Source organism: Gymnodraco acuticeps, unplaced genomic scaffold (genome assembly GCF_902827175.1).
Source record: "Gymnodraco acuticeps unplaced genomic scaffold, fGymAcu1.1, whole genome shotgun sequence".
In the NCBI taxonomy this organism is placed as follows: domain Eukaryota; kingdom Metazoa; phylum Chordata; class Actinopteri; order Perciformes; family Bathydraconidae; genus Gymnodraco; species Gymnodraco acuticeps.
The window spans coordinates 1,796,554-1,808,810 of record NW_022992032.1 but is presented as its reverse complement, the minus strand read 5'-3'; the positions used below and the strand labels follow the sequence as shown (position 1 = coordinate 1,808,810).

General features: G+C 43.8%; 1 protein-coding gene across 2 annotated transcripts in view; it reads left to right on the top strand.

The window, feature by feature from the left end:
* pvrl2l (PVR cell adhesion molecule related 2 like) overlaps nt 1-12,257 on the top strand; it is a 365,603-nt gene that overhangs the window by 149,850 nt on the left and 203,496 nt on the right. For both annotated transcript variants that reach the window (XM_034201644.1, XM_034201642.1), the window contains exons 4-6: nt 211-504; nt 5,122-5,239; nt 5,799-5,947. In XM_034201644.1, the coding sequence (XP_034057535.1) occupies nt 211-504; nt 5,122-5,239; nt 5,799-5,947 (561 nt within the window). The remainder of the gene's footprint in view (nt 1-210; nt 505-5,121; nt 5,240-5,798; nt 5,948-12,257) is intronic.

The following is a 12,257-nucleotide window of genomic DNA, read 5'->3' as shown; positions in this document are numbered from 1 at the left end:
GCTTTGCTTTCTTTTCGGTGTCTCTGTGATGTATTTGAGGCCTAGGGTCACACCAGAGGGCCCATCCCTCTCATCCGAATTGCATTACACACAGCAGGGTGCCACGGTGTACAGTATGTGAACACACCTCAAACTGATTGAACCTCCTCTTGTCTGATATCTCTTTCTTTTGCTCTTCTCCCACTTGTCTCCCCCTTTCTCTGCCTCCAGCTAAGCCTAAGAACTCTGCCAACGTTGTGACCGTTCAGGCCGAGACCAAGTCGGTGGTGGTGGCCACGTGCGAGGCAATGGACGGCAAACCAGCGGCCACCATCAAATGGTTGGGGTCAGTTGGAGGCAACCACACCACCAACACCACCAACGGGCCGGATGGCACAGTGACGGTTCGCAGCGAGTACCGCCTGGTTCCCACGGCAGCAGATAACGGCAGGGAGGTGACCTGCATGGTGGAACAGAAGACTCAGGAGCGACCGTGGGCTCACACCGTCCAGCTCTCGGTGGAATGTAAGAAACACCTTTTTACATGATAATGTCTTCTTGAGCTTAAATAACGCATAGGCACTAGGTTGATCTTTTTCCATATGGGTCATAAAAGGATACAAATAACTTCATAGATAGATCTGTGCCTTGCCAGAGTCTTTAGGTGTTTAATTTGGCAGACGTTTCACCACTTATCTATGAAGAACAAACATTGCACTTTATATCCTCTCTACTATACAGCGATAATGAGGAGGTGATCATTTTATAATAGTGTGCAACACTTTCTTCGCACACCTCCATTCTAAAGCACCTCCCAGTCTCTTCTCAAATGACAAAAACAACATCTGGTTTATTTGCTTTAACAGCTGAGAACACCTTTTTAGTTTATCAGGGTTTCCAACATGAAACAATAACATAAACAAACAGTGCAGAGAAACTGATGTAGGGTAAGGTATGGGTGATATTTGAGGACAAATATTCACTCCTACTCTTGGCTTAAGTAGTTTTAAACCTAGTTGTAACCCCGCAAGACCTTGGTATATCAATCCACCAACTGATCCAATAGCAACAAAATACCTGAGGCCTCTACTACGAAGCCGGATTTTCGCTTAGCGAGCTAACTTCAGGGTAAACTCTGGGTTTCCGGTCCTACGACGCTGGTTCACTTTTTACCGGGCTAGATCTCCATGGTAACTTATGCTGAACGGCTAGCCTGCTCCGGAGCAGGTTAGGTTCCAGGATAAGAGCTCAACTCAGTGAAAGCACCGCCTGCTGACCAATCAGAGCTCAGTGTGCGGAGTTTAAAGCGATCAAGTCATATTACAGGAGAAAGGAAATACAGAAAAGCTGCCGTCGCAGGAAAGACGGCTGGCAAAAATCACCGACTGTGTGAACGTGAACATTAATAGAATATCACCTCCCATCTTCAGAGCAATCTGACTAATATAACATTAGCGTTAAGAAAGCTTACTTACGGAGCCCTGGAGGGTTCATAGAGAGAAAAATGCATAAAACGAGGCTACGTTTTATTAATTTGTGCGCACAAGATGTAATTTGTGGCCTCAATTTAAATAAAACGAGGCCACGTTTTATTAATACGATATACTTTCTCGTTCGCACAAGATACTTTCTTACGGTTAGACACATCGAACTGCCCGATTATTACGCCATATCATTAGATTTATGAACAAGATTTCCAGTCGCCAGGGCGTGTGTGTGTGTGTGTGTGTGTGTGTGTATGTTTGTGTGTGTGTGTGTCTGTGTGTGTGTATGTGTGGGCATTTGTTTTCAGAAGATATTATGATAGTGGCGCACGAAAAAGTATCTTGTGCGCACGAGAAAGTATATTGTGCGCACAAATTAATAAAACGTGGCCTAATTTTATTTAAATTGAAGCCACGAATTACATCTCATGCGCACAAATTACATCTCATGCGCACAAATTAATAAAACGTGACCTCGTTTTATTTATTTTTCTCTCTGTGAACCCTCCAGGGCTCCGTACTTACTTAAATATCTGCCACAACATAAGTAACCGGATCAAAGTAACATTACGTACAGTCAGCGGCACTGTGAGTGCAGACGTCGATGTGTCCCATTATCATTCATCATATCACATCATAATGTATCATATATCTCCTTATCTGAGTCAGCTGAGCCGTATCTGGCCGTGCAACACCCTCACAGTGTCACATACTGTATGCAGAAGCATTATTTTAAGCAACACAATAAGTTGACGAAACACTCGAGTCAAATGTAATTAAAGTCAGATCGTGTTTTAGACGGGGCAGTGATATCAGAAACCTGTTAATGTACGCATTCAAACACTTGTTCTGTTACCAGCTGTATTCACCTTGCAGGTGCAGCTATGTGGCTTTGATCCTGGATAAAGTGTTTAAGTCATGGATGTTTCAAGTTTAACTTCTTCATATGTCTAATATTATAGTTGACTTTTCATTCAGGAAGTATGACGCTGCGCTGTCAGTACGCTGGTCCATGTTTGTGATTGGTCAAATATTGCTAGCCCCGCCCCTTTCATGTGAACATGCACTCAGCCGGACAGAGAAACCCTGACTTGAGTTACCGAGTTGATAACCAGCGTCGTAGGACCTCTTAGCGAGATCGCGTTTGTTTTGGGCCAGATAACTCAAACATATCCAGGGTCTGTTGAACTGGATTCGTAGTACAGGCCTCAGGCATAGACTACATTCAGTTTGTTATTATCACTCTCCATCATCCACATAAATGTTTGTTAATGTGTTCCTTTGCTGATTAGCAGAACAACAACAGGTATAGTTTCCATCAAGGTGTTTGTGTTCGCCTCCGTTTGACCTTTGTTATAAATGTGTTGGCATATTGTGACAAATGCATCCAGAATTGTATAATTACGCACAATATGAGGAAAGGCAAAACTGATGCCTAGTGATAACACGCAATTTCACACCCAAAGACCTAATTTTAAAAAGATACTTTAAAATAAATAGCATAAAATCACCTTTCTTCACTTTCTGGAGTATAGCAAATCAAGGAGACATGTTTACACACAAATGTACACACACACATTTTAGCTTTCTTCTAATCCATTCATTTCCACAGGATTAAAACAGGCGACAGGTTCAGCGTGGCTTTACAGAGATTTAGTGAAGCTGACAGCATTGTCTCACCTTTGTGACCTCGCTGCAGTTTCCTGCAAAGATGGAACAGATTGTCTTTGTCTTTTTATAATCTGCCATTTTTAGAGCACACACGCACACACACAAGTAATCAAAACTGCCTGTCAAGCTGCAGTCAAGAAGTAACCAGCAATGTGTTTAAAAAACGGATTCTACAAGAACAAGAGACCCTGAGTATGGGGGCTGAAGACACAGGGTCATGCCTGCAATTCAAGCTGTCAAATTAACTTCACTGGCTTTAAAGCAACATATAAACAAACGGTGCATCTCAGTGTGTAATTAATCAGATTTAGCATCTCATGTGTGCAGCCTTTGTGAGTGTGTTGGCGTCTGTAATAACAGAATGCAGAGAGACAGAAAATTATAGTGTAAGGATGTGGAAATAATGACATCTCTGTACACTCCTTTTTCCTAAATGTAATTCTAACTCTAAAACCAAACATTTATCGAGGCAAATTGTCATCACTCTTGAAGCCTTGGTCCTCACAAGGATAGGCAAACAGGAGCACACACTTAACACACTGTGACTCCTCACTGTGTAAGGGTTAGTTTAGCGCTGGTGTGAGGGATCATGTCTCCTGTCTGCGCTGTAACTCAGATCTGCTTTTATAGGTCAGCGCTCTCTAGGAGGAACACACACTTCACATTACACACTCCCACACACTGTCTTCTACCCATACTCCCCTCTGTCTCTTTCTCTCTCTTGGTCAATCTCTCTCTGTGCGAAGAGAGCTTTTCTATTAGCTTGTTTTAATTCCTTACATGCTTTGGTTTGCATTCACTGTAAAACAAATAAAAAGACTTATGATAGTGACTCTAACTGATTTTCTCATCCTCCCAACATAAGTGTGCTTTGAATTTGTGGAGAAAAGCTCTTTAAGGTAGCAGGGTTTTTACTCCGGATACAGCACAGCTTACACACCTCACCTTAACACACATTCCTTTCAGTCTTGAAGTGTGTTTCTTTGTGTTGTAACCATTTGAAACAGATTAAAGGGGTTGTCCAGATCTTTTAAAGAGGGGTTGTATGATGTATTTATCCCTTGTCAGAAGATGCAAGTCATCACGCCCTCAGTTTGGAGAAACAGACAGAAGTATGGCACAAAGGCTGAGCAATGTACTGTTGAAATGGCCAAAAATGATTTAGCCACCCAAAAAAAATGTGTATACATTTTAATCTACAGTAGCTGGTCTACATCTGCCTTGATCGCTAGTTTGTTTGTGTCATTGTGTGTCTATAGTTAGTTCGTATTCAACAAAGTGGGTCTTTTTAGATGGCTAAAATATGTTTTTCTGCCGCCCCCTGCCACAGAATTACATTGCTAAGCGTGTCTACTGCCATCTACTTTAGGAATAACACTATGAAAAGGCACCTCATACAACCCCACTTCAAGCAATCAAAACCATCCCTTTCAAAGAGTGGTGCAGGAATGAGTCCTAAAACCCAGAAATGAGTTAGCATTTTAGCACTCCCAATATGCTCAAAGTCAATGTGTTTTTGAATGTGTTTTTGGTTAGATTCCTACAAAAGTACTCGATTAACACAAGCTTAAAATATGTTATACATTTTATTTAAATATGTCAGTAAATACCCTTTACTCGTCTAGAGCTTTATGTGTCGTAAAGAAGGAAGTTGCTGACATAGGTCTAAATAAACAACAGTCCGCCTTTATCTTAGTGGTGTTTTTGCTCAACCAATGCGACTTTGATGTAGTTGGTTCTTGGCCTAATATTACTTCAAACAACCCCACTTTAAAAAATCAAAACTATCCCTTTAATAGAGTGGTGCAGGAATGAGTCCTAAAATCCATGAATGAGTCACTCATCACTACCCGTTTGCTTTTCTCAAAGGCGTGGGTTTTTTGTTAGATTCCTGCAATAAGGCCTGTGATTCACACACCAATCTTCATCCATCTCCATGTCACTGATAGGCAATTCACTTTCCTTAACATCCCGTTCTCTCTTTCAGACCCCCCCTCTGTGTCCATAGAAGGATATGACAACAACTGGTACGTCGGGCGCTCAGACGCCGTGCTGCTCTGCATGGCCAGTGGCAACCCTGTGCCCACCACCATCACCTGGACCGCGTAAGAGCCACTCTCCATCTGTGATTGTTGATGTAATCACGACAGAACTGTGCACAACAGTCCTCCGTCTTAAACGATAATCACCCACACATTTTTTGATAAACACAAATGTTCTTAACTTCTCATCCTGATAGACAGATGGTGTGCTGTGCTGGGTTTTGTGAGAGTGTGTTTTTGATGAATATTGAGCAGGGAGACAGAACGGCTGTTCACATGTCTGTGATTCTGCTCACATTAATGCTGTTTGAATACCAAAGTGACATTTTTTTCTCGTTTCTCATCCCTATCGGTTCCCGACTTTTTCTGTTTCTTCTTTCTCATTTTTCTCTCCCCCCTCTCTCATCGATTTGTCTTTTTGATATTCTTATACTTCATCTTGTTTTATCCAATATCTCGAAACCATATGGTCTACCGGCTGTTTTTCTTACATTTTATTTCTCCCTCTTTCTGTCCTCTAATCTTTTTTTCTGTCATCTCTCATTCTCCTGTCCTTTTCTTCTTCTCCCTTCATACCTCCCATCCATCCCTCTTTCCTTAATTCATCTTTTCTTCCCTCCAGGGCGTCGGGGGCGATGCCAGACACAGTAGAGGTGAGCGGCAACAAGTTGACGGTGAGGAAGGTGGACGACGCCGTCAACACCACTTTCATCTGTGAGGTCAAGAACAAGCACGGGGCCAGCAGGCACCAGATTACCACCATCGTCATCGGTGAGTCCATCAAAACACAAACACAGTGTGGACGTTTTTATACACAAAACAGCAGAGATATTTAGCTGCAAATATGATAAAAACCTCACAACATCCCATAAAACACAATGGGACCATTTTCTCAAACAGCATGCTTTCACTGCCTGCACACACACACACACACACATCCACCCACACACACACACACACCCACCCACACACCCACCCACACACCCACACACCCACCCACACACCTACCCACACACACACACACCCACCCACACACACACACACACACACACACACACACACACACACACACCACACACACACACACACACACACACACACACACACACACACACACACACACACACACACACATACACACGCACAAACACCTATAATCACACTTGTTAGATGATGCTACTCCATACATTATCGCGTTATCAGGTGTGCACCTTCACACACTACTATTGACACATTTAAAAGACATGCACATACATTTGCACACATGCATGTACAGAAACATAAATCCCTCTTTCACACACACACAAACACACACACACATGCTGGGATCAGGGCTGCGATCAGAGCTGCAGGGATGCTTGTCTCTCTCAATCTTCACATTGGAATTGTATCCGTCTCTTTCTCCTTTGCTGGCCCGCTTTCAGCAAAGCGCAACAGAGGCTTTTGATTGACCCCTTTTACCCACAGCAGGGCCAAATTGCAGGACAAGGGCCAACTCTAAATGTTTTTAACTTCAGATCGAAAACCACTCTCTTGAAAACGGGGATCTATATGGCCACGACGGGGCAGGAAACTGTAGCCCTGCTGGACACAAATTAAATGTGAATGGTGGTTTATGAGTCTGAGGCCCTGGTTGCAGCGTTCTGGCCCTGCGATGGACACGCCGGTGGTTGGGTTGTTGGAAGATTTTTTCTAAATTCTTATTCATGTTGGTGTGAGCCAGTTTGCCCAGGTTTGTTTCTCTTTCTCTTTTTTCTTGTTTTTTATAATGTTTCCCTTCTTTTCATCCATTATTTATTTTGCACATCAACTAACACCTTCTAAGCACTAGAAGTCTTTCTTTGTACTGTTTAAGTCTTCTCTTCTGTCCAACACGAGTATTCCGGTCATGTCTGCATGCACTCTTGATCTTTCTGCTGGGTCTTGACTTTTGACGTTTGCTAGTCTGGTGATCCGGCTTCTGTTGGCACGGGGTTCAGTCGGGGTTTTTCTCTTTCCATCTGCCCTTTGACACTTTCACACATTGATCCGATACACACATATACTCCTGAACACGCAATCAGGAACACTCAAACCCAGGAACATGTCGGCATTCTGAGTTGCCTCACTGCGCATCAGCAGGCAGGCCTTGTAAGCTTTCTTTATCGCTGTGTGTGTTCCCGCAGTGTTGCACTCCACACTGCGTGTTTGACCGGTCAAACTGCTTCCCTTCTTTCTTCTTCCACTTATTTTCTGAGGAATTAGTTTGGATAATCACCATGCTAAGGTTACAACAAAACAAACCAAAAACAACATCAACTATTTTGCCAAAGACAGAGGTAAAGCTACATTTAGAAAAATCTGTGGGAAATTGGAGCTAGAGATTTTTGCATGATCTCCTGGGAGAACAAAGATGCTTTGTAGCCCGGCGGTGTGTTGGTGGGGATGTGTGGGAGGTTCAGAAGTGGCTAAGCTGCTACTGTTCTAGCTGGAAGCATAGCACTGTGACTGACTCAAAATGTCACGAAGGTTACTCTCGCCCCTTCTAGCACACACAAAAACATAGGAATCCTTTACAGATACATGTAAAATCTCCACATATTTACTCAGAAAGCACACACACATACTTTTTTTATCGTTCCAAGTACCTGAGATCAAGCCCAGGCTTTGTGATCCACCCCCCCTCTGTGCTGATTGTGTCCTTGGTGTTAAACTGTGTGCCTGTGTTCCAACGCAGGATGGATATAAAGTAACGTAGCGCCTTAATCTTTCAGTTTAATACATTTAATTATAGAAGGTAGCTTCTTAATCTTTCAGTTTAATACATTTAATTATAGAAGATGGGCCATTTTTGATTCTTTAATAATATCAGCTTGACACAATCTCATGTAAAATGGACCTGGACTTAAGGAAGAACTACACTGTATACATGAAACTGGCCAAAATAGTCCTTTTATCAGAAAATGAATATTCTAGCATTCCCAAATGTGCATTAAATGAACTCTTCATGGTAGTGACAGTAGGTGAATCATGACCTATTATGAGAACCTCCCTTAAAAACAATTGGGTCACACCCCCCCCCCGTCAGATCCATAGCCCGATGACTATTTACAATCTATTTATTTTGCAATGGTCCAAATATGAAGGAAGCCTACAGAAAAACTCCCAACACTCCGTATGGCCAGTCTGCCACTAGTAGTGAATCACAATTCAAAGCAATGACATCATTAGATTCACCTTTCTAAAATATGATTTTTATAAATGGCCCAACAACTCATTTTTCAAAATGTGAGTTACTAATTAAAGCACACACCAGCAGTCTGAGCAGTGAACCCATTGAACCAATTAGTCATGTGTCTTGAATACCGCCTGTCTGAGTTGGAAGTCTGGCCCAGAAAATGAGTGTTGTCTTTATTTTTCCATTATTTGAAAGCACTGCAATAGTTATATGCTGTCAAGTAGACCTATATTTGTTCTTCTTGTTGAGCTCACCGTTGACAAAGCACCTCCAACCTTGATGAACTTTTATGGTTTTATGTTCTCAGCAATGTACTTTTCTCTAGGTCAATATTTTTACGTCAACCACATACAGCTTATACTCTTTGAAACCTTTGGTTACAGTACATAGTTAATAATAATATGATTTAATTTGTTAGCGCTTTTACAGGTGCTCAAAGACGCTTTACAGATATAGTGAAGAGAAAAGAACAACAAATAAATATATAGTTAAAGTTAAAGTCAAATAATACAAAAACAATCACACATTAAAAGCCAGATTGAAGAGGTGAGTTTTTGTGAGTTTTTTGAAGGTGGTGAGGTCAGTGCAGTCTCTGATGGGTCGGGGGAGTGAGTTCCAGAGGGAGGGGGCAGCAACGGAGAAGGCTCTGTCCCCCCAGGTCCGGTGATTGGTGCGGGTGGGGATGGATAGGAGGTTGGCTTCTGATGAGCGGAGGCAGCGGGAAGGGGCGTGGTGGTGCAGCAGGTCTGTGAGGTAGGGGGGGGCCTGATTGTTGAGGGCTTTGTGAGTAATGAGGAGGACTTTGAAGTTGATTCTTTGACGGACGGGGAGCCAGTGGAGGTTCTGGAGGACGGGAGTGATGTGGTCTCGGGAGCGGGTGTGGGCGAGGAGGCGGGCAGCAGAGTTCTGGATATGTTGGAGTTTATTGAGGAGGTTGGATGGTATGCCGTAGAGGATGCTATTGCAGTAGTCGAGTCGTGAAGTGATGAATGCATGAATCAGGGTTTCAGCAGCAGAGGAGGAGAGTGATGGGCGGAGACGGGCAATGTTTTTGAGGTGGAAAAAGGCGGTCCTGGTGATGTGATTGATGTGGTGGTTGAATTTGAGCTGACTGTCGAAGATGACTCCGAGGTTGCGGATGTGAGGGGGGGAGATAGAGTGTGGCTGTCAATGGTGAAGTTGAAATTCTGGATGTCTTTGATACGGGATGGGGGGCCGATGATGATGATGATGATGATGATGATGATGATGATGATGATGATGATGATGATGATGATGATGATGATGATGATGATGTCTGATTTGGCACTGTTCAGTTGGAGATAGTTTGTTTGCATCCATGCTTTTATTTCTGAGAGACAGTTGGTGAGAGTGGAGTGTGTTGTGGGGGGTGATGGTTTTTGTTGAGATATAAAGTTGGATGTCATCTGCGTAGCAGTGAAATTGAAGGTTGTGGCGACAAATTATTTTGCCAAGGGGGAGCATGTAGAGGATGAAGAGGAGGGGGCCAAGCACCGAACCCTGGGGGACGCCTTGGGACAGAGGAGCAGTGGAGGAGGTGCAGTTGTTGATGTTGATAAACTGATGTCTGTCGGTGAGGTAGGATTTCAGCCAGGAGAGTGCAGTGTCGGTGATGTTGAGTGATGATTCGAGGAGGGACAGCAGGATGGCGTGGTTGATGGTGTCGAATGCTGCGGTGAGGTCGAGGAGGATGAGGATGTTCAGGTTGCCGGAGTCAGAGGAGAGGAGGAGGTCGTTTGTGATTTTCAGAAGAGCTGTTTCGGTGTTGTGTTTTGATCGGAAACCGGATTGAAATGGCTCAAAGAGATCATTGGAGCTGAGGTGGGATTTTAGTTGTGAGGCAACAACATGTTCAAGTATTTTTGACAGAAAGGGGAGATTTGAGATGGGCCGGAAGTTGGACATGATGTCAGGTGTGAGTCCAGGTCTTTTGAGAATGGGTGTGACAGCAGCCAGTTTGAGAGAGGGGGGAACTGATCCAGATCTGAGGGAGGAGTTAATGATGGTGGCGATGAGTTGGGAGATTGCAGGGAGGCTCTCTTTAACACATTTGGAGGGCATTGGGTCAAGTGTGCAGGTGAAGTTAATTCCAGTCATGAAGTCGGACAGTTGCATGGGGGTCACAGGGGAGAAGTGGGATAGGGGCTGTGAGGTGAAGGGGGGGGGGAGCCAGGAGGGGAGGTGGGGGGTGCTGATGAGGGTGTCAGATTGCTGTAAATGTTGCTGATTTTGGTTTGGAAAAACGAGAGGAAGGAGTTGCACTGTTCTGTGGTGAAGGACGAGGTGGCGTTGTCACAGGGTTTGAGAAGTTTGCTGATGGTGGAGAACAGACGCTTGGGGTTGCTGGAGCCAGACTGAATGAGTTGCGAGTAGTAATTAGACCGGGCTGCTTTGAGTGCGTTACTGTACTGCTGGAGATAGTCTTTGTAGATTTGAAGATGGACTGTTAGTGTGGTTTTCTTGTGTTGGCGTTCAAGTTGACGTTTCCTTGATTTCATTTGGCGGAGTTCGGGGGTATACCAGGGGGCGGAGTGTATGAAAGAGACATTTTTTGTTTTTGTGGGGGCCAGTTCATTGAGACAGAAGGAGAGGGTGCTGTTATAATAGTCCACAAGTTCAGATGGGTTTTCAGAAAGTGGCGGGGGAGACAGACAGACATCTTGCAGGTAATGGAGGCAGTGATTGCTGAAGGTGAGATGGATTTGAGATTTCTGTAGGTTATTGTGCGTTTTTGCTTTTGGGCGGGGATGGGGATGTTGATGTCCATGATGATGGCCAGGTGATCAGAGATGTGGAGATTGAGGCTGGACAGATGATGGATGGTGAGACCAGTGGAGCAGACCAAGTCCAGGATGTTGAGTAGTTGCGGGCAAGGTCATTTTCTTTCTTTTTGGACATTGATGATCTCCAGAGTGTCTGAATAGAAGCTCACCATTCATTCGTCACGTCCATGTCTCCTCTTGTTTGCAATTTATATTGCGAAGATTGCCCTTAACCAATCCCTTACAATGTAACTTGAACATATGACACTGGGAACCAAGGCCCAGGTGAAACTTGGTGAAGAGCATTTTCTCCAGCTGGTTCACACAAAAAGGTTTCCAGTGGTTCAACAGTAGAACACTTGAAACCGTACTAGCTCACTTGTCATGTGCTGTACCATGCATTACATTATTACATTACATTGCATTTAGCTGACACTTTTATCCAAAGCGACTTACAATAAGTACATTCGACCAGGAAGATACAAACTTGAAGAAAACAGAATCATATAAGTACATCAGGTTTCATAGAGCCAAAACATTTCAAGTGCTACTCAACTTCCTTTAGATAAGCCAGTCCTTTATTAGTATATAAGTGCTTTGTTAGCAATTCTATCGCTCGAAGTGGAGTTGAAAGAGATTAGTTTTCAGTCTGCGCCGGAAGATGTGTAAGCTATCTGCTGTCCTGATGTCAATGGGGAGCTCATTCCACCATTTTGGAGCCAGGATAGCAAACCCACGTGTTTTTGCAGATGGGAACTTGGGTCCCCCTCGCAGTGCGGGTGCAGCGAGCCGTTTGAATGCATGTATTTAGCCAATTAGTATCACACTAGCTTTAGCTGTGAAAGACGACTATTACTGCTTGGCCCCAGCTAACCTGCTTCCAAGCAGGCTGATAATATCATTGCTGTGCGGTTGCAGTCGCAATGCCTATAATCATGGCTCTGTATGCCACGGTGCAACTGAACCGTGCTATACGGAGAATTCCAGATGAGTTGGTTGGGACTGTATTTTTCAGCATTGAAGTCGTCATCATTATCCTATACCTTAACACATTGCATTGAGTAAAACCAAACTCTTCCAT